Source organism: the organism of the source record quoted next, unplaced genomic scaffold, assembly GCF_019419815.1.
Source record: "Pyrus x bretschneideri cultivar Hongxiangsu unplaced genomic scaffold, Pyrus_bretschneideri_v1 Contig38, whole genome shotgun sequence".
NCBI lineage: Eukaryota > Viridiplantae > Streptophyta > Magnoliopsida > Rosales > Rosaceae > Pyrus > Pyrus x bretschneideri.
In genome coordinates this window covers 1,154,120-1,180,464 of record NW_025999701.1, presented here as the reverse complement: position 1 = coordinate 1,180,464, position 26,345 = coordinate 1,154,120, and the positions used below count along the sequence as shown (strand labels likewise).

The 26,345-nt window shown below is 33.6% G+C and overlaps 3 protein-coding genes across 5 annotated transcripts; all 3 read right to left on the bottom strand.

The window, feature by feature from the left end:
* Positions 1–678: 678 nt before the first annotated feature.
* On the bottom strand, positions 679–4,259 carry LOC103946568 (putative anthocyanidin reductase). The gene is made up of 6 exons (XM_009357291.3): positions 3,995–4,259; positions 2,691–2,858; positions 2,367–2,584; positions 2,035–2,194; positions 1,507–1,717; positions 679–1,070 (listed from the first exon to the last, which is right to left on the bottom strand). The coding sequence occupies exons 1-6, from the start codon at positions 4,098–4,100 to the stop codon at positions 911–913; spliced, it is 1,023 nt and encodes a 340-aa protein (XP_009355566.2). The 5' UTR covers positions 4,101–4,259; the 3' UTR covers positions 679–910.
* Positions 4,260–6,321: 2,062 nt separating this feature from the next.
* LOC103946567 (50S ribosomal protein L24, chloroplastic) lies at positions 6,322–9,041 on the bottom strand. Its single transcript, XM_009357290.3, has 4 exons — positions 8,856–9,041; positions 7,489–7,527; positions 6,812–7,042; positions 6,322–6,711 (listed from the first exon to the last, which is right to left on the bottom strand). Exons 1-4 carry the CDS (start codon positions 8,958–8,960, stop codon positions 6,508–6,510), a joined length of 579 nt encoding a protein of 192 aa, XP_009355565.1. The 5' UTR covers positions 8,961–9,041; the 3' UTR covers positions 6,322–6,507.
* A 456-nt stretch (positions 9,042–9,497) lies between these two features.
* Positions 9,498–13,966, bottom strand: LOC103946566 (calcium/calmodulin-regulated receptor-like kinase 1). Of its 3 annotated transcripts, none has more exons than XM_048564047.1 (8): positions 13,650–13,966; positions 12,453–12,817; positions 11,717–11,870; positions 11,304–11,430; positions 11,085–11,170; positions 10,913–10,984; positions 10,495–10,698; positions 9,498–10,107 (listed from the first exon to the last, which is right to left on the bottom strand). In XM_048564047.1, exons 2-8 carry the CDS (start codon positions 12,764–12,766, stop codon positions 9,775–9,777), a joined length of 1,290 nt encoding a protein of 429 aa, XP_048420004.1. In that variant the 5' UTR covers positions 12,767–12,817; positions 13,650–13,966; the 3' UTR covers positions 9,498–9,774. The 3 variants fall into 3 exon arrangements, with proteins under 3 accessions (XP_048420004.1, XP_009355563.2, XP_009355564.2); XM_009357288.3 differs by having other exon boundaries at positions 13,667–13,966; XM_009357289.3 differs by having other exon boundaries at positions 13,682–13,966.
* Positions 13,967–26,345: the final 12,379 nt, after the last annotated feature.

Below are 26,345 nucleotides of genomic sequence, written 5' to 3'. Positions count from 1 at the left end.
TAATTTATTTATTTATTATTAATAAAATGGTTCAGTTCGATTCTAGCCGGTTTTTTTTTATTCGAAACCGGAATCAGAACCGGTTTGAATGTTTTGGTTCGATTTTTGACTCAAAGTTGACTTTTCCGATCAACATGATTCTGTTCGATTTTTTTTCATACAATTCGATGCAATTTTGCGATTTGATTGTTTTTGTGCCCACTCTTAATTCGAAGGCCTCCGAGTCCAAATTCGAGATTCTTTTCTCCCTGTCATTTTGTCTCCTCCGATGAACATGCCAAAAGCATTAAATCTAATTGATTTGACTTGAATGCGTATTTGTTTCACAGATGAATGTACAGCTTTGTGTAAGGTGGCAACCAAGTTGGCTTCTCACTTCGGCTAGCCAAAACAGTTGACTTGGATACAATATTTAGTAGTAAAGGTGTGTTTGGTACTGCCAAAAGCATATTCCATGGTCAAAATGGCATTTCCTTCCAACTATAATTTGACAGACAAACAAGTGCTCTTTTTTTCTTTTGTTTTTTTCTCGACCAAAAAAAAAAAAAAATACAAGTGCTTTTTGTACAAGAAAAAAACACTTTTCAGCAATACCTGAAACAGAACCTTAAAAATGCTTCTAGATGAATACATGAAAATACAGAGGAAAGGAAATGTCTGTTTGCCAACAAGCCCACATCTTTTATCAATAACAAGAGATCTAGTTTAATTAAACTTTCTTTCTAAATTGCGGTTAGGTGCACTTGCAGATAAAATATCACAATGTACTGATAACCATGTCGACCATACATTGAGAACTGTAAGTTCATAGTATCAATGATATAATTATGAACAACATCGATGGTATGTCCACATTTAGGAAAGAAAAAAATATTATTATATTAACAACAACGTAGAAAAACTCTAAACTCTAAATAGGAGGTAGAAAGCCATAACCTAGACAACAAGAAACTGTCTGATGAACAATATCTTCAATTCCATGCTTGTAAGTGAATCCCAAATCTGTTAGCTTCTCTGAAGAGATCTCGGAATAAGGTACTACATCATTTTCTTTCTCAATCACTCTGTACCTGCAAAATATGTACAGAACATTATGTATATAAAGGGAAATCTCGTACAATTTTAGGAGGTGCATATAATTAGTAGTTAACCATTTGAGTTACAAACCCTGAGAAAATTAAAATATATATTGAGTAGGAATAAGGAGCTAAGTACATTAATCAACTCTCATTTCATCCCTACTATTTATGACCATTTTTCATATGGTCGCTGAGAAAATGGTATTAACGACCTTTTTTCTTGAACTGCCTCTAGCAATGTATTTATACACACACACACACACACACACAAATATAAACAATGATCTGATGAGTATCTAAATTGAGAATATAAAGCTCACCCGACGGAGAGGGAGATTTGAACTCGGGAATTCTTTGAACATTAGGAAGAGAAGTATCACTGAAATAGTATATAGCTCGAAAAGTCTAACAGGAAAATGTACTATACCTGTTTGAATTTGAGCAAGGATACGCCTGAGCTAGATAGTTAAGCAACTTAGACATTGGACAACTTTGGGCAAAGCATATGTAACGACCTTCCGCTTTGGCGTGCTCCATTAAAAAGATGTGGGCATTGCATATATCTTCAACATGAACTAAAGCAATTGATCCCATCCTTGCATTTACAGCAGATAATATGCCATAAAGTTCAGAGTCACCTGCATAGAAAGATCATATCCACAGCTTCAATTGTGTTTATGATATCCCTACTTCTTATTTTGCAGAAAATCAATAATAGCATTTTGCTTTCAATGTAACATAAAATGAACGGGTGAGATTTAAAGAAATGGGTCATATACTTTCATCTGCCTCATTAAAAAACCTGATACACTTACGGCCAAGGGGTATTGTAGTCACACAACTCTATTGGAAAGGCTAACATAGTGTACTTGTATATTTCAATGACAAATCTTTCTCGCGCCATCAAGATTCTTTAAGAAAGAAAGAAAGAAGAAGATAGATACAGCAGAAGCACCAGTTATTGGAGATAAGAGAACTTGAATGCTTGATGGAACCTTGGAAGTGAGAAAATTGCCCCCAACAGTACTTGTTATGACTGATACAAGATTAATCCCATTCTCACTTGCAAATCTGAATGATGCTTCCTCTGTGAGAATCTTGGAAAGTACATAAACCTGTAAATTAAAGAAAGAATGTTTTTAATGCACAATGAGGCCTCGTTTGATATGTCAGATGATAGTGACTATTTCAACTGGACAGACTAATATGTGCGTCGGATTACTGAGTATTCTCTAATTGTAAGAACAAAGCAAAGAGAGATTTATATAGAGGAGAGGAAACATTTACCCATCCACTTGCTTTTTCACTTAGAACTTGATCAACAGGAATTTGGCAAGACTCATCAACAACAGCTCTTGCGTTTCCGTTGCCATCTTTGGCAGTGATAGTACTAATGGAAGAGGTGAGTACAACCCTTTTCACCGTTCCAGAATTCACACAGGATTGGAGGAGGTCTAAGTTTCCTTTGATTGCAGGCTCAATGATATTTGATTGAACATACCTCTCTAGACGTAAAAACAATTTAGATAGGAACTCAATTAGGGTTTATTAAGAGTGTAGGGCTATGTGCTATTTGTGTAGTGAAAATGTAGCACATATGTTATGCATTACCAATGTTTTCTGTTACAGTAACACTGAATTCCATTGATGCTGCAACGTGAAATACGCCGTCACAGCCCTTCACAGCCTCGTCAAAGCTTCCTTCTTGTCGAAAATCAGCTCGGAACAATCTCAACCGATCAGTGCTTGTCCACAATGATAATAGCTGCACACACTTGGCTGTGCGATTTTAAGTGGAAACTCATCACCCTTATTGAAACATTCATAGAAGAAAATTAGCATGCTTGGAGCATCTCCAACGTGAGATGCAAAATGCCTAGAAATTTGTATTTTACATTCATGGTTGGCTGGAAAACTCCAATGAAGAGATGTAAAATCTTGGTCGAAACATGTAAATAAAAACCTAAATTTATGTATATATTTTTTTTTTACCTCTTTTGGTGTTGATTCCAACCAAAGAAAGAAATTAAATGAGATCGTATATTTATATCTCTACTCATTCAAGTAGAATTTCATTTACGTATGACCGAAATCTAAAATGGGATGTAAATATAATTTTTACATCTCAAATTTACATCTTCCAATTGCAAACAATCTTATGAATTAAGGATATCTCAACCATAAACTAGACTTGTAAGTTGAGCCGGGCTGACATAAAATTACATTCGTGGTCTACCAATCAAAATGTCATGCTTGATTTATTCTCAAACTCTTATTTGGAACGGTTACCCCATACAGTTTATAGTATGGTGCAGAAATTTCATTGATACACATATATCTTGAGATAATTTAAAATGCATGTAATTATGTTTAACAACCTTGTTGTCAAATGACTTCTAGGCAGGTATATTCATAAACTTTCTAGCTAAAACAATCTTTGACTAAAAGAATACCAATATTAGAACCTGATGCTAACTCAAATAAGATCCTTCTAGGCTTCTAGCTACTGCATGCAAGTATTGATGATCTCACCAAAAATTTTGTGCAAATTTCAGAAAGCTAATTCTCAACTCAGAAAATGAAACGAATTAACTATCAATATCATCATTTCTTCTCTCTCAACAAGATCTTGTATTAGTGGCAGACCCACAATAACGGTTAACCTATTTCATCTTTTTCTCTTTCCTAACTCAGAGTTCTACCAAAAAAAAAAAAAAACTCAGAGTTCTTTCACCGTTTTCATCTTTCTATCTCTCATCTCCCTTTCTAATTAAAAGGTCAACCATAAAAACCACAAACAAAATCTGAACAAAAAGAAAGCTATAATTTTTTTTCTACTTGGATGAAAATAAAAGCGTGAAAAAAAAAAAAAAAAAAAAAAAGAGAGGGCTAATTGATTAAAGAGGTCTACAGACCAGGATCACGGACTGTTGCATGAACCATATGGCCTTTCTCCAGGAGGGTCTTCACCAGCCAAGACCCTAGAAAACCAGTAGCTCCGGTAACACAGTATGTTGCCATAGCTCCCTTTCTTTTGCTCTCCACCGCAGGCTGCTATAGATACACACACGCACATATATATTGAATTAATCATAGTATTGGATGTTGAAATCATGTGGCTAATATAATATTCATATCCCTAAAATGGTATAATAAGAAACCACTGGACAATCGACAAAGCATATGAGGAGATAGTAATTAATAAATCATTTTTAAAATTTTTGGTAAGCAAATACTTCCACGGCTGGTCTATATCATATATATGGAAATTACACAAATTACAAATGTACTACTGTGGAGACGAGAAATGGCAAGGAGACTATTGTAATGTGAAATTCTTTAGAGATTGTTTATTACTTTACAGTTTAACGTTAACTTTTGTGCTAATATTATAAAATACTGTTAAAAATTTGAGATAATAGAAAGTTCATAAAGAGTTTCATTTTTAAAGAGTTTTCTTAGCATCTCTCTTGTGGAGATATAAGATAATGAGAGTGTGTTGTGAATGCATGCATGGTTGCCAATTGTTAAATCATCATGTGATGTGAATTGTACACGCTTCCAGATTCATACAATTATGATAACATATAACCCAAAATGGAAAAGAAAAGTCTTTTACGTTATCCGTATTTAATTTTGTCCAACGTATGATGCAGACTTGCGTGTGATCATTGATCAACGGTGCAGAAGTGCGAACTTGGGACTTCACGGTTCGTTTAGTTAATGAATTGCAATATTACGAAATGTTTATTTAATTGTTATAGTTAATTGATTAAACGATTTTCGTTTTAATAAAAATTTTGCTTAGATGATTTTTATTGAGTGAGCTATAATAACACATGAACAATATAACATATAATTTTTATGGAGAATTGTTATTAGCATTCCAAAAATCTTATTTGGCACCCCAAACTTTTTATAATTAGAAAGAAAAATACACTTGTGAGGAATATAGAATAAAATTTTTGAAATGATAATAACAATTCCGTTTTTATGAATAGTACTTTGAAACGACCACATAGACGTTCTTTTCTTTTTAGATGATTGGAGCTTAGTGAGAGGCTAAGTTATCACGCATGTAGTTTAAAAGGAGGCAGATTCTCTGCCCTCCCACTTTCCGTGCCTTTCTGTTTGTGTGGTCACTGTTAAACCATGTCAACATTTTATATTATTTTTTTATAGAGATAATAAGACAAAAATGAATAGTAATATAAAATATTGACTTAACTTAACCGTGACCACACAAAATAAGAAAGTACGGGAAGTTAGAGAGCAAAAAATCCCAGTTTAAAAACAAAAGAAGACTTGAGGAATATAATATCAACCTCCGTCTTGGGAAATAAAAAGTTAAAATGAAGATATAGTCAATCAATACTTAAAAATAAAAGTGAACATAATTCTTCAAAAGCAAATCAGAAAAATGATCCTTCTAAGCAAATTTCTTTAATATAGTATAGTTCAAGATGTCTCGTGAAGAAAATATTGTTTGCTTAAGAGCTCTACGAGCTGATTGTACCAATGTTCAAGTTTGGTTTATTATCGAACCGAATATGGGCCAGTCGAGCTTCTACAAGTTGTACTCTATGCAAGTTCAAGCTGTTTCGTGCTGATTACAAATTTTCGCCGTAACTTTCTCATTTCTTAACGTTTTTAAGTGCTTCAAAATCTCAAATGAATTATTTTGTGTATGATGATAGTCAAATCGGTTCGTCATATCAACACGAAATCACAATATGCAAAGTTTGTGCTTTCATACATTTTAAGTTTTCAACAATTTCTTCAATTTGATTCAATCTTAAGACAAACAAGTTTAAGAGAAATTCCATGCACTCACTCGTAATGTTATGAAGTGATAAGGGAAGACTTTGAAGCTTGAAATTCGAAACTAGAAATTTAAAAGTGCAAAAATGAGAATTTGAGAGTTCGAATCTTGGTACATAGCATGGGTTGGATTAAATAACTCACAAAATTGAAGGTACATTTGAAGAAAGAAATAAAGGTCAAATTCCAAATTTTTGTCCAAAATTGAAGGAATTGGTTGGATTAGTTACGAACAAAACTTCTCCTCCAATCGTAATCCATCGTCTACCTTCAACTTCACTAAATTTGAAAGTTACGTTCATTCTACAACATCGAATCTAGTGAGTTAGCCAATTCTATAATCCTAAGCACCAAACGTGTAGTGTTGAAGAAAAATCCCATGCTCAGTAAAATGCAAACTAAATAAAAGATAACCAGCATGTTTTGGAGGAAGACCAACATTCTAATTTCTCATTCAAACAACACAAATAAACAAAATTATATAACCCAGTTGTAAGTGCAATACTCGAGAGCACAAGAAGGTATTGAATTAATACAAACTTACAACATGATATTAATACATCTGGAGTTTCTAAGCTACAGCCACGTTCAGGTAAGAATTTGATCCTTATGCAGCAGTGACGGCTTCTTCAGTTTTCTTTTTTTCTTCCTTCAATTTCTTCCAGTTCTCTGCATTGTCTATTATTTCACCAGTTTTGATGAGGTATCGAACTCGTTGTCCATTTTCCAGGATTTTATGACCCACCCGACTTGCTACATTCTTTTCTTTTGAGAAAAGCATCACATTCGAGCTGTGTATAGCTCCTTCTACCTGGAATATGAAGTTTAAAATGTTTATTTGTAATTAAACGAAACTAGCAAGCAAGGAACTAAGAAGTTGATGATTACAGATTTTACGAAAGAAAAAGAACCTTAAGTATCTGTCCTGGTTCACCCTCTTCCCTGCTCTTCATATGCTTTGTCTTCAAGTTTATCTCCTTGACTATCACGGTGCTGTTGTGCTTAAAGATCTTTGTCACCTCTCCAGTTTTACCCTTGTCATGTCCAGATATGACTTTCACCGTGTCCCCAACCTTAACATGCATTTTGTGTAAAACTGGAAGGCTGTTTGGCTTGCATTCCTTCCGCTCCCATCTTTTGAGCTGCCAGAGGACGAAAAAAGCAATATTTCAGGAGATGAACAGCCCTAATGTGCTATATCATATCACATTTAGCAAAATAGTTTTTAAAAAAGAAAAGGATACTCAATTGTAAACCAGAAATTGAAATAACGTTTTCTTGGTTTAGCCAGGAAATCAAGATAAATGACTCTCCACCCCAATCGTGAATAATTTGCAATCAAATGCCTTCTTTGTGACTATTGTAAGAATATCCCATTTAGTCGTGCATGTCCGCAGATATTATGAGCCAAATTACATGCTCAAAGATTGCTTTCATATTATCCAGTTTCAAACAAGCAGAAGCATCACTACCTAGAAGCTGGTAAGTTAGCAATTCCACCATACATGCATCAGATTTTGATTGTATACAACAGAAAAAACTTATTGACAAAAATAAAGAAAAAATAGATAGGACTCATGATGCTGACCTTCACTACAATGAGACAAGGCTTTGCTGTTAACTTGGCCTGCGCATGAAACAAGCAGATAAATTGTTATGAAATGATTCTCCTTTTTCCTCCCAGTGATCACAGTAATTCAAACTCAAAACTACAATGTGAATGGTACAAAAACCATTTCCATTACCTTGACGGTATAAAATTTTGTTTCTTTGAGATGACAAGAAAGAACAAAACAAAACATAAGAGAAAACGCATGAAGAAATATGGCCTTGGAAAACATATCAGATCCTTTTTAAGAAACTTACTAGTAAAATTAAAATATATTATCAAAATTCAACAGGACACGTTTGGTGAAAAAACTTTATGATATCCCATCTCCCGAAGGTAACTCAAAAAATATGAAAAGAAATGAAATAATTCTAATAGAATGAACCGATATGTGTGTCACGGTCAGTATGTAGGTTACAGAAAGCCTGTTCATGACTATGTAAACTGAAAGCTCACTCCAGCTTAACATTCATTTCATACAATTCAGTTTTATGCCAACGAAGTATAAAGCATAAACATTGTCATCCACTAATATAGGGCCACTTATAAACCCGGAAAACCAAATCTTTGATTAGGGAATTACCACATTGTCATCTAAGGTAATGGGAATAGAAATAAGAAATTGTAGCAGAAGTTTCATTAAGAAACAAAGTACTAAGGACACCTATTACTAAATCTTATACACAACATGGTCATTCTTATATATTTTGAATATCACATAGTAAGTGCAGCAAAAGTTTCGCTGAGAAACAAAAGAATGCTACGGAGACCACATTTTGTAGACCACATCTAAACAATCTCTCTAATAGAGATGAGACCTACTTGGACCGTAGACCCTACTGTGGTCTACAAAATGTGGTTTCCCTAGCCTTACCGGAAACCTTCGTTAACCACTAAAATCTCTCAGTCAATTCCTGCATCTGATTTTATTCACTTTCAACGAAATAATTCAACTTTACAATACCCACTTGGAGAATTTTGAACAGAGAATCCAACACTGTCAGAACCGTAACCAGAGATGCAGTTTCTTCAAAATTGTACATAAACACATTAAAAATTATCCGTTTCCTTTTCATTTCTCATATTCTTAGAAACCCAACCTTTACATATTAATAAAGGAATTCAATTTCACAAAGAAAAGTAAAATCACATGAATTTGCAGAAACCACTGGAATAAAGAGAGAGTGTTCATTTTAGGCAAGACCCACTTCAGTGCTACGAGCAAAGAACTGAAATGCAGTAAAATACTAATACATGTGTAAATATATATATATGTATGTATATATGTATGTATGTATGTATCATTATATTTGACATAAGAATTGAAGGAGAAAAGGAAAGCGTACCGGGACAGAGTACAGAGTTGGGGGAAAAAGGCGTTGGCCGAGGAAGGAGTTAGAGGAGAGAGAAAGAGAGGTCATGGAGCTCTGAAGTGCAGCCATGGCTGCCATTTTCTTGTTGCTTGGCCCTGGACGTGATAGAAATGGATAATACAGAGAAGCAGTAGCTTATGAGAGAGAGAGAGAGCGAGAGAGAGAGAGTAGCATGTCTTTGTACTTAAAGATGGGCTTCGAGATGGGCTGACATATGCATAAGCTAAAGCCCAGCCCAAATCGTATGATAGGACTAATGTCTTGACTGCTGTTTGGTTACGACTTTGATTGGATTCGAAAACCTCGTTTCGCTTTTAAGATTGGATTTGAATAGATAACATTAATTTCATTTTGGAAAAGCAAGTGCTTTTGAAAACCAAATACATTTTCTCTAAAAACGCTTTCAGTCATTCAAAAGCACTTTTCGAACTAAGAGAGAAAACAGGGAGTGCAGGATCATTTCCCTATCACAGCACAATCATTGGTTGCTTAATGCAGAGCACACAGCATTGCATTGGTGATGTTCTCCACCTTGTTTTTTTGTTGGTGAAAGGTTTGCTTTCAATGTAAGACGCAAAAGTTGTAAATTATGCAACACTGCAAATAATTGGGAAATAAGTTCAAAAGGGGGTCAACTTTTCCTTCATTTCCATTGCTAAGTATGGTACATAAATCTAGAAATCTGTCATCTGAGCAAAACAGGGAGGAAGAATGAGAAAAGGAAATGTTACATGGTCAAATATTTAACCGAAAATCCTGTGTCACTCGACCAGAAATCTTAACTACTCGAAATCCACTAATTCTAGCCCACAGACTGCACATGTATCAAAAAAGCAAAGTCGAAAAACCAAGAAATAAGAAAGAAAAAACGAAAAAATGGGGAAGCCGCCATCTATACTTCATAGGTACTGGCTAGGCTGTCTACAGACTCTTCCCTCTGGTGTTCGGCCATTTGGATTCTGGTTTCTGGTTGGTTCATGTCAGTTGTGCCTTCATCTGTTACCGATGACAAGGATTTCGTGTGATTCTTGTTGTGCCTCATTTTGAGCATCCGTGATAGCACTTGTACAATGTCTCTCATGGAAGGCCGTTTCTTTGGGGCACGGTTGACACATTTATATGCCAGAGCTGCCACTTCGTTAAGCTCTTGCACATGGAAAGTCCCATTAAGACGTGAATCCACAATTTCTTCCCACCCAAGTTTCCCCTCTGTATTCATCGCTGCCTATTTTTCAACCAGAAATATCATTAGATGTGCAAAATAAACAGCATTATTGGGATATAAGTGGAAGAGTACATCTGCAAAAAGAAAAAGTAAATGATAGACTTCCCTTTCATTTTTCTTCTAAGGCTAGAGCGAGGAAAAAGTGAGAGCAAACACACAGACAAACAAACACATCATATCCAATTTCATGTACTTTACCATGTTCCTAGGTTATTCATATTGTCACAGGGTCAAATTACTTCAATATTGGAATTCCATATGTTCCTGTTTCTTCTAGATAACCTCTGTGTGTGAGTGTGCATGAGACGTGTGCATATGCATGTGTGTGTGTGTGTGTGTGTGTGTGTGTGAGAGAGAGAGAGAGAGAGAGAGAGAGAGAGATCTTACAAGTTCAACATATTCCATTAAACCTTGTTGAGGATTCCTTGCGGCAATGAGCTCAAAGAGCAGAACTCCGTAGCTGTAAACGTCACTTTTCTTGGTGAAGTTCCTCGTAGATATATATTCAGGATCAAGATAACCAAAAGTTCCCCTGACATTAGCCGCATGTTTGTCCACCATTTCTTCCCTTGAAAGTCCAAAATCTGCTACCTGCTTGACCCAATATAACCCTCTGAAATATCTTAAAAGGCATCCCCCCTTATATTGTTTTAAATAAATATGTTACGCATATATGTAATCCAAAATGCAACCAATTGTTCCATATTTGGAAAGGAAGTAAATTAAATATTTCCTTTACCGCAACATGATATAATTTGGAATCTGCAGTTGGAAATAGTTATTACAGAAAAGTTGGAAGACATACCCTAGCTCTCATGGATTGGTCCAACAGAATATTGGATGATTTAATATCACGGTGTATTACAGGAGGAATTGCCTGAAGTAAAAAAAAAAATTGAAATTAATAAATAAAAACATGTGACGGCATGCCCAGGTACAGATGCAATTCACTGTCTCACGCAGTGCGATTCACTTACTCCATCATGAAGATACTCCAAGCCCCTTGCTACGTCAAGAGCTATTAGAACTCTCAAATCCCAGATCAAAGGCTCATGTTTTTCACCTGCATAACGAAAACCATGCTATTCTCAGTTATATATATCTTGTGCAGGCATATCTAATGGAGTTCATATTGCATGATAAATCTATAAGATTACATTAAAACAAACGTATTTGAAGTTTATAGCCCATCTTACTATATAAATGAGAGGCCAAACTGCCTTTACTCATGTAAACATATATAAGCATATGTTGGCCTTTTTCTGCACAATATCCAATTAAGTTCACGAGGTTTCGGTGATGCAACCTTCCCAATAGCTTAACCTGAAGGGGAAAATTTTTAAAAGTAAGGGTCTATAATTGATGAAACAATCTGGACTACATATTTTACTTTAAAAGGAATACTATTACATGACATTAAGCACGTTTATGTTTTTCCAAATTCTGCAGCAAGCAATCTCCTAACAATATCCGTTAGTGGACTAACGTCCTTATATTTCACCAAGCTCCCAACATTTGCACAGATATCCAATAAATTTATAGCATCAATCAATAATTGTTGCTGGAACCATAAAACTAGTACACTATTAACCATCAGACAAAACATTACCTCTGTCTGGAATTCTTTCTCCCCTTGCCTAGAATCAGTTGCAAGCACTTTAACAGCAACAGTCTCACCCGTTGACATCTGAGCTTTGTACACAGGACCAAATGCACCTTGCCCTATCAATGTTGTAAAGTTACATGTTGCTTTCTGCAGATCCCTGTATGAACCCCATCAACAAAAAAATAATAAACCAAATGGGAAAGAAGATCGAGAACTAAGTGTGCAAAATAATCTACGTCTCCTTTAAAAATTCATTGTGAATTCATCAAAAAATCAAACAAGGGAGTACTGAGCAGTAAGCAGTTAAGACTTGAGAAGAAAGACACGCCAAAAATTTCAAGATGAAGCAGGCGGGTTGTTTGCTAGTGTGTATCATCTTACGAGAATACAATATGGTATGGATCTATCTAGTCAAGTTTGCAATTATAGATGTATGGCATTTGGTATCTCACATAACAACTGAAGCAAAACACAGTATATATCTGGGCATTTAAAGCTTTTGTGATTGTGTTGTGTCTGTGTTTAACGTGCATATGAGATTACCATTCCTCTGATAAGAATTCAAGCTATCCACCCTATTCTCGTAGATTGATCATCTGACACTCACACATTTAAAATAAGCATGCAGGCTCATTATTTAGTCATTACCAGAAACCAGGATATGACAAAAGGGCATCATCTAAGATTCTAAATCAAGAATTAAGGGACACGAGAGAAATAGGTTTTCTGGAAACATTACTTGTAAGAATACTCGGGTATTCCAGACATTGAGACCACATTACTCTTCCTAAATCCTTCAAGCCAGAAGGATTTACCATTCTGTCCGGATCTTACAGGTGAATCTGGACCAAGGGTCGAGTCTGACAATATAGTACAAGCGTCAGCACCATTAGCACGAATAGGAATAGTTGCCGCCCTCCGAGAACTGCTATTCCCTATCTGCAAACGCCTCCTATGGTACCTAATGCAGAAGAATCCAGAAATTGCCAAAAGCACTCCAATCACAACCCCTGCAGATAATCCAACTACAAGCACAGCTGCCTCGGCCTTCATCTCATTAACTATACTTTACTGCCTGTTTAATTAACCATCCCAGTGAAAAACCTGCAAAATCCAATCTTATAATATCAAGGCTAAGCAAAGCAAACAGGAGGTGCCACTCGTTTACTAAACTATCAGCGTTGTGAGGTCGATTTCGAGCAATTTGTCGAAATTCATGGCCATCAAAATAATCAAATAACAAACTCCAAATGGTTCAGAAAAGAACAATCCAGTGTACAATACTAGCTCCCATTTCCAACTTTGAACAGGAAACCAACAATGAATAAGCATTAACTAACTCAATTATTTATGAATTTAAAAGCCTTTAACACTACTTAGGGAAAATAATAGTTTGTACTACAGAAACTTTTTCTCTGGGGCAGGGTGGAATAAAAACCCAACCAGTTTTTTTATCCAAATAAAAGCTTAATTAAAGTGGGAAAAGCAAATTCAGCATTCTAACTGTCTATGTTTAGCAAAACTAGTGAAATATCATAACTTGACCTACCAACCATTTAGCCCAAATCAAATTAACTGAGATCCCATATGATACCAAGAGATGCTACCAATGAAATTTCCAGATGATAGAAAATCTAGGAAATTGGGTCAACCACAAACCCAAAAAGCTCTGTTTGGTTGCTCAGAAAATAAGCACAAGAAGGTACAACATAGTCATAAGAAAAGAAAACCCATTTAGCCAAATGCGAGTGTATGGGACCAAGGTAGAGTTATTTCCACTTTTCTTTCCTTTTATTCAACCCAAACTAATTTTCTCGGCAACCAAACAAGGATTCAAGAGAAACCCACCAACAGATCATGACCAGGAAACCAAAACAACAGAAATTAAACATTCAAAAACCAAAACCAAAACAAAAACAAAAGGAAGAAATCAAACCATGGCATTCGACTTACAGCTTTGGATACTACCTGTATATGCAGAGAAACAGTAGCACGTTCTGTAGACGTATGGAAAACAAGTGACAGTGAAACCAAATGGTTTGAGAGTTGAGAGAGATTCAAAGGGTGGGAATTACAGAAAAAATAGTCGAAAAAAACCAACTTGGTGGTGAGAAAGTAATGGAAGCAAATGCAGAAAGAAGGAAAGAGTGAATAGTATTATGGTATGTTTTCCTTGCTTTTTAAATTCCCTGAGTCGCCGCTGGCATAAAGTAAAAGAAATGCGCCTCCCTACCCTCTAAAAATGTTTGGGATTTGGAGGTTTGCCACAAAAACAAAATATGTAGAAGGGAATACAACTTCGAATATTACGTTATTAAGTTCTCAATTTAAGCTGTAAATTAAATAAATGTCTTTTTAAACCATTTCTAATGGTTGGGCTAAAAGTCAAATTTTTTAGCCTAGAAAATTTAGTTTTTAGCTCAGAAACAGCTTTTTTACCCCAACCGTTTTAACCTAAAATTTTAGCCCGAGATTATTAAAGAATGAACTTAGGCTATTTTTTTTGTTAAATTAAAGTTTAAAAAAATAAATATGTAGACTATCGTAAATTAATTTTATGAACATTTTAATTTAAAAAAATTTAAATTCCGATAAATATTGGGTAGAGTCCACTCCGATTTTTGGGCTAAATTTTGGAGGAAATTTGGCATTGGTTTAGCATTTAGCCCAAATTTTTCCCTTGGATTGGGGTGGGTTTGAGGGAAATTTTGGAAGGTAATTTAGCTTTTAGCCCACCATTGGAGTTGGTCTTAAAGATATATCTCATAGGTTGTCAACGCAAGTTATTTACAAGATGGATTTTGTATGAATACGTTACCTATAGTGTCGGTCCAAGTCCAAATTGTTACTGAGATGTCAGAGTTGTAGTATTTCTGTAATGAAATGAGGGGAGAGAAGAATGGCTTAGGTACGACCACTCCACGTCTAGTTCACTCACAAAGGTTGAAACCCGATTGAGATTTACACGTAGTGATCCTACTCACTTGGAAGTGTGTCGTTGCAAGAAGCATCCCTACTTAACTTTCTCGACATAGGATGAATTTTGAATACTCGGTTGGTGCATGGTTCAAGGAGCATTGATTTCTTTATGTAAATTTGGGAGAACTTTCCAACCTGAATTATCCTCACGGGATGCAGGAATGGTCCCAAGTAGCACATAAATTTGTGGGTGTGACCTTGATGGATTAGGATCCTCTCACATTCTTCATTTTGTCTTTCTCTCTTTATAAAGAAGTTAACACAAAACGTTGATGTGACTTATGAGAGAAAAAAAAAAGGACGGAAAAAAAAAAAGGAAAGAATCCTACTCTGATCTTGATTAAGTAATATAAGGAGGGGTTTTGAGGTCTGTATTTGGTTGCCTAATAAAGGGCTAATTTGAAGGGATTTAGGGATTGGGATTAGGTTGAGTTTATGGTTAGGTGACGTTGACTTTGTAGAATATTTGGTCTTGGACTTGGTATGAGTTCAACTTCTCCTCAACCCATTTGTTGTCAGTTTTTAGGAAGTTGGGTTTATATGGCATCAAAATTCAAGGCTTAATTGTCACTAGGCATGTAAAGGCATGCCTTTTTTTTTTTTTTTTTTTTTTAAGAAAAAAATATGTAAGGTATTTTGGCTAATGACTAGGTATATACGAAAGTCAATGATCAATTTTCTGCTAAGAAAGCTACAGCTTCTCCAGAAGATGTTGTATCGAATAGTCATGGAGATATAAGATATTTAATACTTATTAGTTTCTTTTTAAGTTTTTGTCACCATCACATGTTTTTTTAATATGAATTTAATCAGCTTCATCTGTTGTTTTATATTTTCTTATGAAAGTGTGTACAAATAAGTTTAATTCCCTTAAATATACAAATTTATGAGGAATTTTCTATGATATTTCGGAGCATTTGCTTCTTGGAACTTTTTAATAATTAGATATTTAATAAAACAACACAACATCAAGATTAAACGATTTAAAATTTTAACACCATAGAACTTTTTATAAATGATAAGTGCATAAACAATGATCTCAATTAGTAGTGGACACTTTTGAAGCCCATGACACAACATATGTTTCTCCACATGAGCAATACTGGTCTAATTTACTTTAGTTTATCAGGCTCACTCCCGAATGAGGTAGTATTAAATTAAACAAATACACCACTACTGTAATGCCCCAAAACAATAATATAAACGCCATTTTAAGAAGCAGCTTGTAGTTTAACTGTTCATGTGCTCTTAGATTTAATTTTATCATCCTCACTATCGTGTATACTATAGAAAAGGAGAAAAATATATAAATACTATATAAAGAGTATCTTATACGTAACACTGTAATCTTGACATGAAATGTAAACGTAGCCACACTTGTTCCAGTTTTGTCACTCTATTTCAAATTGGTACTGAGAACTAGATTATCAATCATATGGAGAGTTTTAATTTGACATTTCAACTTTGATATAAAGAAAAATAATACATGTAATCAGTATCTAATATTAAACATAAGATATCTACGTTTTGTTTTGGTAACATAAGGGGTAGATCACACTAAAACTAAATAATTTAGATCATTCTAAAGCTAATTCAATAAATTATTATAAATAGTTCAAGTTATGAAGATTCCGATCATAACATCAAATAAATGAGTTCCAATCAATTCAAGTGGATTCTCAAAATACTGGAACTTAAAATTCATATTTTAACTCCAATTAACAAGAAAAATGAAATTAGCCCATTTTATCTCATATAGTATGCTTTTTTTTTTAGAACATTATTTTAAATGAATAAAGGGTAAATTACATTTTACCTCCTCAGGTTTGGGCTCGATTGCAACTTCTTACAATATCTTTAAAACATTTCAATTTCATACATTTATTTATCATTTTATTTCAATTTCATATATCCGTTAAGTAAACCGTTAAATGATAACATGGCAAATATGACACTCACGTCATTTGTTATTAAGTGTTTAGCCACGTGGTACAAATGTGGCACTCACGTTAGCACAAATGGGGACCACGTATTTGAAGGAAAATTTGTGAAAAACATGTTCATTTAAGCAACATCAATAGCATGCAATTAACAATTTAAAGGCGGAATCATGCTTGTATGCACTTAAAACAAAACATTTACCCATGAAATTCAAAGCCTAGTAGATAGGTGAATCAAGACTCAACTCAAAACAAAATGAGTTGATAAATCAATACCTTTGTAGATTCCTCTTTGCATAAGCAAAGGCTAATCACCCAAAGAGAGGGCCTTCATTCCTTGCATCTTGGATCCATGGATTTGGATGGATGAAAAGGTTTCTCCAAGTTCCCAAAATTGAGAACCTCTAAGTCTCCACACCAAGGTATATTGTAGAAGAAATGAGTGACCTAGAGGAAGTAAGATTGCTAGCTATTCCCCTCTAGATTGGCCGGCCTCTTTGAGAGCAAAGGGAGGTTTGTGTTCTCATCTTTACTCCCTAGAAAACCCTAAGGATGAAATGGCTATAAAGATGTCTTTATACCACCTCACAATGGAGTGGCAAACTTGCAATTAAGCCAAGTTCACTACCCTCCTCTAAATGGCCGGCCTATGGGGATTAATTGGGCTATTTGGGCCTTTGTGAATCATTATTCATTAAGTTGTCATACAACTTAAGTCAATGGACTTGACGTTCGAAGCCCATTGGGCCTTAAGGTCCAAAACTATCCCGAGGTCTTCAACGAACTTATTCGTTTGATTAATAATCATATTAATTAATCCTTGCCATAAATAATTAAACCATTTAATTATTCTTACTCATCTCCGTTGAATCTTCAAACTCTACCTTACACGGTGTACGATCCATTAGGTTCCTTTTAGCGAGGCAGTGGGCGATTCAAACTCTTTCAAATCGATTGTGAATTGAAACTTACTTTCAATTCTCCCGTTAGTGATAATACACTTTTAGGGCTTCCACAAACCATGAGTGACACCTAGCAGCATATCATGGTTACCCAAGCTAATCAGAAGAGGTGGAGAACCTATTCAGTTTAGGATTACAAATGCAATACGGTCTTTCTCTAATACAATACTCTTGACCACATTATTTGGTTTGATAGTTTATTCATGTCTACTATCCAATGTGAATCTTTGTACTTATATGATTACCTTGAATGTGATCTGGAACGCATTCCAACATCTCATTCATACTCTGCCCAGAGATTCCAAATCATATCATAGAGTATTCTCCCTCAAACAGTTTGAAGGTTAGAGATCCCTTGTTGCGCATTCACTTGCCTCCATGGCTAAGTGGCTTAACCCCAACGATGCCGTGGACACCCTGATAGAGTGACGTTGACATAATCAAAGATTAAGGACCTAACCACAAGACAACTGTGATGCCTCAGGTCAAAAGACTAATTTGCATTATCCCAACCATGAGTTCTCATGTGACATGAATATGAGAACTCTTCGTTGATCGTGTTCAGTGAACTCATTCTCTATTGAGCACCTACGTACTTGTCTTGATGTCACACACACCAATGACTCGAGACTAGTCACTCTCCCTGAGAGAAGACATAGCACGTACTGATCTTAACGGACTGTCAATGCCCAATTGACAATCCTATGATCAGGAACGTTTAGGATGTGTCAACGAAAGAATGGTCTCATGAATCTAACTTCTTTAGATCGCATTCTTCCAATCACATATTCATTGGACTTATCGTTTAAGCATATAACATTTATATTAGACGGCTCAAACAATAATCTTTGCCCTTTAAACTACATTAGTTTGAAATGTCCGTAAAGTATCATCATATGATTGGTTTTAGGGCACATTTCCAACAGTATTTGCCATGTCATCACTTAATGATTAATTTAACAGATTTTTTTAACGGTTGTATAAAATTGAAAAAAAAAAAATACTAAATGTATGATATTAAAATGTTTTAAAGATGTTATATGAGATTGTAATTGCATCGAATAGTGAATGGGTAAAATGTAATTTACCCATGAATAAGGTAATAAAGAAATAGTTCACAATTTGTATGAGAGATTTGTTTGAAAAAGGATTTTATTTACAGAGCATAGAAGCTATATATATATACACACACACATTAAAACAATTTATTATTAGGAGAAATTAGGTTTTCATCCCTCTTTTTTCAACTCTATTGATTGAAACTTTATTCCCTTTCAAATTTTAATCAAGGTCCCTTGGGTTTAATAAACATCATTAATTATTTCAATAATAAAATATTTTACATATCAAGATAATTAAATTTTATTTCTAAATTATTCATTTAGTGTTAGAACGTTACATTTGATATATTCATATTTATGGCTAAATTTTGTATCATATATTTTTATTTTTAGTTTGTACTCATTTTAACTTGCTACTTTTTTTTTTTAAATTGTGCCAATTTTCTATTCAGTTTTAGTTTGTACCCCATATATTAATTTCTTTTTGTGTCCATATTTTTCAAACTTTTATTTGCACTCATATTTTTTTGACTTTTTATTTGTAACCATAATTTATTAATAGTGTACTCATTTGTCTTTAAAAAGGTACCATTTTGTTATATGTAAAATGTTCCTATTTTGTTTTTTTTGTAAGTACCATCTCTTTTGTGTAAAATGTACCCATTATATAAAACGTATCACCTTTTTTTGAATAAAATGTATCAACTTTTTGTAAATGCATCATATAAAAATTACCAATTTTTTGTATGTAAAATGTCATTAATATAAGTAATGACAAATCATGGGTTTTATTTAAAGTTTAATTTCTTTTAATATTTTCAACAAATTATGAATTTTATTTAAAATCTCATTAATATAAATAACTACAAATATCAAATTTTAAATTAAAATTATAATAACCTACATAGAAATGCATTATTGCATTAATTTTAAGGACTTCAATAAAAAATCGAGAGCCAACAAGGTTTCAATCAAAGAACGTTGATAAATAGGGATCGCATCCAAAGTCACCCTTATTATTATTAAGGGGAGGAGAAGGTTCAAAACTATTACAATAATTTAGGAGATGGAGAAGTTTTGAACTCATGATGCATGAGTTGAAACTCAACAACCTATTTACTAGGATATTGGATCACACACACACACATATTGCAAGATAGCATATAACTTAGATAGTAAAAAGCATTTATGTCTGCACTCAAAGCCCCTCCTACCGCGTTTATCACTTGTATTATAAAGAAAAAAGGGATATCGACACAGTAATTTTAGAAAACCATAAATTTATTTGATGAATAAGAAGGCATAAACTTGAAATTTATCAAGGATTTACTACGTCAGTTTGATTAATCAATATAATCATAATTACATGTTTAATTAGCAACTGAATGAAAAGCAAATATGCGATAGAGCGAAGACTGGTGGTCACATCTGTTTCTGTTGATGTGTTTAGAATATATGCGGTGGTTGATCTTATAGCAGTTAAATGGTTGTGAAATATAGAGGTTGGTAACTTGGTAGTGAGCAACTGTCAACCAAACACACCTAATAAAAAAACATGAAATTAGATGAATATTAAACAATATTAGACAAATGACCTCAATGAAAATGACTTTAGATTAATGTCATCAGATGTGAGATGAAGTAAGTACACGTAATGAAAAAAATTACAGAAATTATATTTGTCTGCAAACTGCAATACCCACCTCATGCATGCATCTATCTGTATTCTGTACCAAGATGTGTGTATGTATACATAAAAAAAACCAGACAGTCTTGTTTGGGTGTGTATATAGTTTGACCTTTGATTGGCACGAACTGATTAATAATATATCTCTAAAAATTATCAACTTTGCTCAAAACAATAAAATAATATTAACATCTTTTGGTAATTAAAATAATATTAGCATTGATGTTTTGGTAATTAAAATAATATTAGCATCGCTGTTGTCCTGGATGAGTAGTGTTTGTATATATTTAATTTCTTCTGTGATATCATGATTTTTAGGATAAAATAATCAGATTTGATGATAGAAACTTGGGTTTTGGAGGAACTTATCTTTGAAGATTAATTAATATCTTGTAATGAAAATCTACTTGTAGAGAGTAAGTTCAATTTCGAATATTGAGGCAAATTGAATGCCATATGCTTATATGTATGTGTTCATGTTACGTCTATAATTGAAATAACATGCAAAAATCGATGTGGTTTGACAATATAAGAAATAGTTTATTTTTTATAAAAACATGTAAGGTCTTTTTAATTTTTTGATGTGAGGCAACAATCCAAACCCTTAGGGTTATAATATCAAACATAAGTACCCAAAATCGAAGACATATAAACATTGATTATGTAAATGTTAAAAGTATTTACAAACTATTACACAATTAGTCTATTGCCTTTTTAATCACTTTTCTTATAGAGAACGAGACTCGATTGCATATATATATATATATGGAGCTACATTTTTAGACTTATGAGTATACGATATGCATGAACATACGGTGGACGTTGCCTCATATAATCTGAAAATGTGGATAAAATCATACCTACTGCTAGCTCATGCTTATTTATACGTCCAAATTACATAGAGTGCGTCTTGGTGTGGAGGTCACGACGGCTTAATGTGATCGATATAAATACAACCAACAACGAATAAAACAATGCCAACTTGTACGTATTTATATACAAGAGGATACGATATATATTGTTTGAGACATGTAGGGCTGATTGAGTAAATTGATATATTATAAAGTGATCAATATAAGAATGTTTGTTAATATCGAAGAATGCTTCAAAAAGAGATGCACGATGCTCAAAACAAGGACTTTTATGGGTTAAAGGAAAGAAAAGGCTGATATTGTTGAGAGGAACTCCACCTCATCCAATTACAAAGGGAATTCCGCAATTCAATCCCCAAAATCCAAAAAATCCTCGAATGAGGATCCTCTTGGGATTTTTTTTGTGAGGATTTCGGTGATCCTTAAATTGTGTCTATTCATCGTACATCGTAGGGTTAGTTTTTGTCAGGTACTGTTGAAGTTTAATTTTAAATAAAAGTATTTAAAATGATTTATGACCGCACGATGTATGATGAACGGACACTATTTGAGAATTACTAGGATCCTCACCACCCCGGACCAAAAGGTTGAGTTTTGTGGGCCCAAGGATTCCGGACCTAACAATTGGGCAATATGTGCTCATGTATCCATTTGACGTCAGTCACGTTAATACTATTTATGCATCAAGCGCGTGGACTTCACGCACGTGTGAAAAAGATTGAGCGGACCAAAAGCATGCTCTAGGCCTGCACTTAGGCCGTCTAAAAGGGGGCAACGTGGACAATTGTTGTCCGTTGGATTTCCAACGCCTAAATTTTTGAGCCGTGGGATTAACAACGGTTTAAAAATTTTGAATTCAACCCCCAACGACTAGTACACATGGTGCAACGTTCGCCGTTAGAATATGTAATGGCTATATCAGCAACGAGATTGGTTGAAAATATAATCGAAAATTTGTCCAAAAAAATCGTAAGTTTGGATAATGACGTGGTGTGACAGGATTGGTTAAAAATCTTATTCGAAATTGTTTGAACAAATGATATTATCTACACTAAGGGGTGGTGGACTGAGTTAAGCCTCACAATAGGCTAGCAATAATGCGGTTGAAATTCGTCTTTGATCAGAATTGAACTTAAGGCCTCTCACTTACAAGTGAAGATGAATATGACTAGATCATAGTATAAAGTGGCAATCCTATCTGAAATTAAACATAAAATTACATTATTATTATTATTTTTTAAATATAATTTTTAATACCAACTGCCCAAACAATTTGTTTACAGGATAGAAATACACTCATGCAATCACTATGCACAAAGGCAATATATAATTGCCATTGGCCAATTACCTGAGCAATTATTGCCTTAGTGGGGTATAGTTCTAAACCCTAAACAGTGTTTGCAATGATGGTTTTGTTGTTGAAATGAGTAGATAGTCGATCACTTATTCACTTTATTAACTATCATATTACGATAGTAATGCTAGATGGGAAGTTAATTATTAGCTAAACGGTCAAGTGAGCTCAAACAAAGCTCAAAATGGAGGGATTTTTCGGTGTACCCGGCACACCAAAAAAATTTGGTGTACCCTCACTCATAATGGTGAGGGTGCACCAAAAAAAATTGGTGCACCCTCACTTTTTGTACACCAAAAAAATTCTAATGAGTGAGGGTACACCAAAAAAATTTGGTGTACCCGGTACACCTAAAAATTTTCCCTCAAAATGGGAGGCTTCAAGTTCAAGGTAGTACTTGTCCCTAGACCCAGTGTACAACTGTAAAGTTTTCGAAAGGAGAATTTTCTGCGACATGAGAGAATTTGCACTCTTTATCAACTTTTGCAAGAGTCAATTATGTTGATTGATTATCTTTTGATTTTTTGTAGGAAAAAAATATGCATAAAGTAAAAAAATGGTGTGCAAAATTCATTTTCTTTCCTTTGTGAGGGCTTGGTTAAGCTAAATTATTGATAGATGTGATTCGCGGATGATCTTATCCATTGGCATTGTTTAGTTTCTAATGTAAGATTGCATTAGATAACTTACTAAATTCAATATACGTTGAATGAATAAATGATTAAAAACTTTTAAATTTTGTCCAAGCTTAAAGTAGAAACGCAACTTATCTACTCCAATCTAGATTAGTAACCAATTAAACTATATATTACGATTCCCAAAAAAATAGTAGAATTGAGTGAGAGATTATTTTCATACTAATTCATCATCTACATTAAATTTGGACAAAATTTTAGATTGCATCATTTCTTTATTCGACGCACATTATCTTTCAATCCTAAACATCAAACGAAGCTATGGAATCTTACCATAAGATCTTATCTCATGACAATTGCATTCATGAAAGGTATAACCGTAAGCGCATGTACAGATAATTTGCTCTTGTATTAGGTAGCAATTAGCAATGTATTTTTTGGCAACATTATTATTTGACGACGTTGAATATATTGCAAGCAAGATTTCTGGCCCTAATATATAATACAAGCGCAGATAAATTCATCTTACGGAGTGGGTCTATATTGTGTGTAGAAGTGGGGCACAATTAAAGTGTCACTCCCCCAATAATAGACATGATAACAAAATAGATCATGTTGAAATATGCTTATTCACCATTGAACGTGTGATCAAATTTTTTTTATACAACTATATATTTTAAGAGAAAGGGGATTAGGTTATGTTACAAAATGGATCAATCATTAATTGGGTATCAAACTCAATCCAAATAAAATATTTTCTCGTCATCTATGTGAATCTCTTACTTACAAATGAAAAAGAATATAAACGAAACGCAAAACTCATTAGTGTGTGCTCCCATCACAGTTACCTTGGAGGCAAAGATATTGAGTTTTCCTATTAATTGTAGCATGAGGTTGAAGCAAGCAAATGTCCTCATGGTCGGGGTCCATGGGGCCTGTGAGAAGCAAATGTGATTGCATGTGATTTTGTTTCTCTTCGAGTTGTCCATATATCATATCATTCCATAGGCAATCTAACTAGTTTTGTTGCAACTGAATTCTCATTTTAATGATGTTCTTGTTCGTGGTTTGTGTAATAATTTGTAAAAATGAGACGTTGATCCAAAATTCACACAATAGTTTATAAGAATAGTACGACGGTCTGAAATTCATTAATTTTGCTTGGTATGTTCTATACCGAACTCATTTGTTTAATTCATAGATTTTCCCACAACAACAAATTACTGTAAATGGTCTAACTGATTCCATATAGTAATCATGATATATCCAAAATTGCAACTATGCAAAAGCACTTTAAATACTCAACTTTAGAGAACTTTCTAAACTTTCAAAACTGAAATAATGTTAGCAAATTATTTTGGGTGTTGGATGTAGTAAATTGAATTTATGAGAGAATGACAGAAACCAAACCAAACTTGTAGGCCATATATTCTTAGTTGAAAATCGAAGACCTTTAAACTTAAAATAACTTGGAGAGTTGAGTTTTTATTGTGATACATAAACCCTAAATTTATTAAAAGGAAAACTAATAAAAAGGAATTGAAAACTTTGAATTTAAAAAAAGGTAAAGTGAATAATATCAGGATTGACTTTTTAGTGTAAAAATGTTAATTTTTGTTAAATACTCAACTTTAGAGAACATTCTAAACTTTCAAAACTGAAATAATGTTAGCAAATAATTTTGGGTGTTGGATGTAGTAAATTGAATTTATGAGAGAATGACAGAAACCAAACCAAACTTGTAGGCCATATATTCTTAGTTGAAATCGAAGACCTTTAAACTTAAAATAACATGGAGAGTTGAGTTTTTATTGTGATACATAAACCCTAAATTTATTAAAAGAAAAACTAATAAAAAGGGATTGAAAACTTTGAATTTAAAAAAAAATAAAGTGTTTAGTATCAGGATTGACTTTTTAGTATAAAAATGTTAATTTTTTTTAAATACTCAACTTTAGAGAACATTCTAAACTTGAAATAATGTTAGCAAATTATTTTGGGTGTTGGATGTAGTAAATTGAATTTACGAGAGAATGACAGAAACCAAACCAAACTTGTAGGCCATATATTCTTAGTTGAAAATCGAAGACCTTTAAACTTTAAATAACATGGAGAGTTGAGTTTTTATTGTGATACATAAACCCTAAATTTATTAAAAGGAAAACTAATAAAAAATGATTGAAAACTTTGAGCTTAAATAAAAGGTAAAGTGAATAGTACCAGGATTGACTTTTTAGTGTAAAAATGTGATTTTTCGTTAAATACTTAACTTTAGAGAACATTCTAAACTTTCAAAACTGAAATAATGTTAGCAAATTATTTTGGGTGTTGGATGTGGTAAATTGAATTTATGAGAGAATGACGGAAACCAAACCAAACTTGTAGGCCATATATTCTTAGTTGAAAATCGAAGACCTTTAAACTTTAAATAACATGGAGAGTTGAGTTTTTTTATTGTGATACATAAACCCTAAATTTATTAAAAGGAAAACTAATGAAATGGTTTGAAAACTTTGAGTTTTAACGATAAAGACAAAATAAAAGGTAAAATGAATAGTACTAGAATTGACTTTTTAATGTGAAAATGTGATTTTTCGTTAAAGTGAACAGTACCAGGAGCATTTCGTTAAAGTTTGCTTTATTAAATGCAAGGATTTCAAATGAATAGATGCAATACACGTAATCGAATTATAAAGAAGTCATTTGGAAATCCAGTATATTAGTAGCTTGGTAATACTAATGTAGTGCATTTTCAATCTCTCTATCTATTCAAACCAAAAATCTCTCAACCTAGTGTTGTGAAGTTCATTTGTAGCCTAAATCCCATAACACTTAGGGCTCGTTTGGATATGCTTTTAAAATGACTGAAAGCGCTTTTAGAGAAAATATTTTTGGGTTCCAAAAGTAGTTTAAGTGATTTCTGCAAGAAGCACCAGTTATGTACTTCTTCTGGGAAGCACTTTAAGTGCTTTTCCAGGATTTACTTGCATTTTTACTAAGAATTGGTTCCAAAAATATTTTCACCAAAAGCACTTTTAGTCATTTAAAAGCACATTCAAACAAGCTCTTAGAAAGCCGTCATCTGAGCATGTCATTAGTAACTTACATGATCTCGTTGAATTTTTTTTTTTTTTTTGTCAAA

Excerpts from the sequence above, each read along its gene's own strand:
- LOC103946568 (XM_009357291.3), bottom strand. The coding sequence starts at position 4,100 with ATGGCAACATACTGTGTTACCGGAGCTACTGGTTTTCTAGGGTCTTGG. Across the intron at positions 1,718-2,034 it reads TCTCTTATCTCCAATAACTG|GTGACTCTGAACTTTATGGC; the intron begins GTGCTTCTGCTG and ends CTTTCTATGCAG. Across the intron at positions 1,071-1,506 it reads CCTTGCTCAAATTCAAACAG|GTACAGAGTGATTGAGAAAG; the intron begins GTATAGTACATT and ends CATATTTTGCAG.
- LOC103946567 (XM_009357290.3), bottom strand. The coding sequence starts at position 8,960 with ATGGCAGCCATGGCTGCACTTCAGAGCTCCATGACCTCTCTTTCTCTC. Across the intron at positions 7,528-8,855 it reads CAACTCTGTACTCTGTCCCG|GCCAAGTTAACAGCAAAGCC; the intron begins GTACGCTTTCCT and ends TTTCATGCGCAG. Across the intron at positions 7,043-7,488 it reads CTTGTCTCATTGTAGTGAAG|CTCAAAAGATGGGAGCGGAA; the intron begins GTCAGCATCATG and ends GTCCTCTGGCAG.
- LOC103946566 (XM_048564047.1), bottom strand. The coding sequence starts at position 12,766 with ATGAAGGCCGAGGCAGCTGTGCTTGTAGTTGGATTATCTGCAGGGGTT. Across the intron at positions 11,871-12,452 it reads ATACCCGAGTATTCTTACAA|GGATCTGCAGAAAGCAACAT; the intron begins GTAATGTTTCCA and ends GGGTTCATACAG. Across the intron at positions 10,985-11,084 it reads TGGAGTATCTTCATGATGGA|GCAATTCCTCCTGTAATACA; the intron begins GTAAGTGAATCG and ends TTTTTACTTCAG.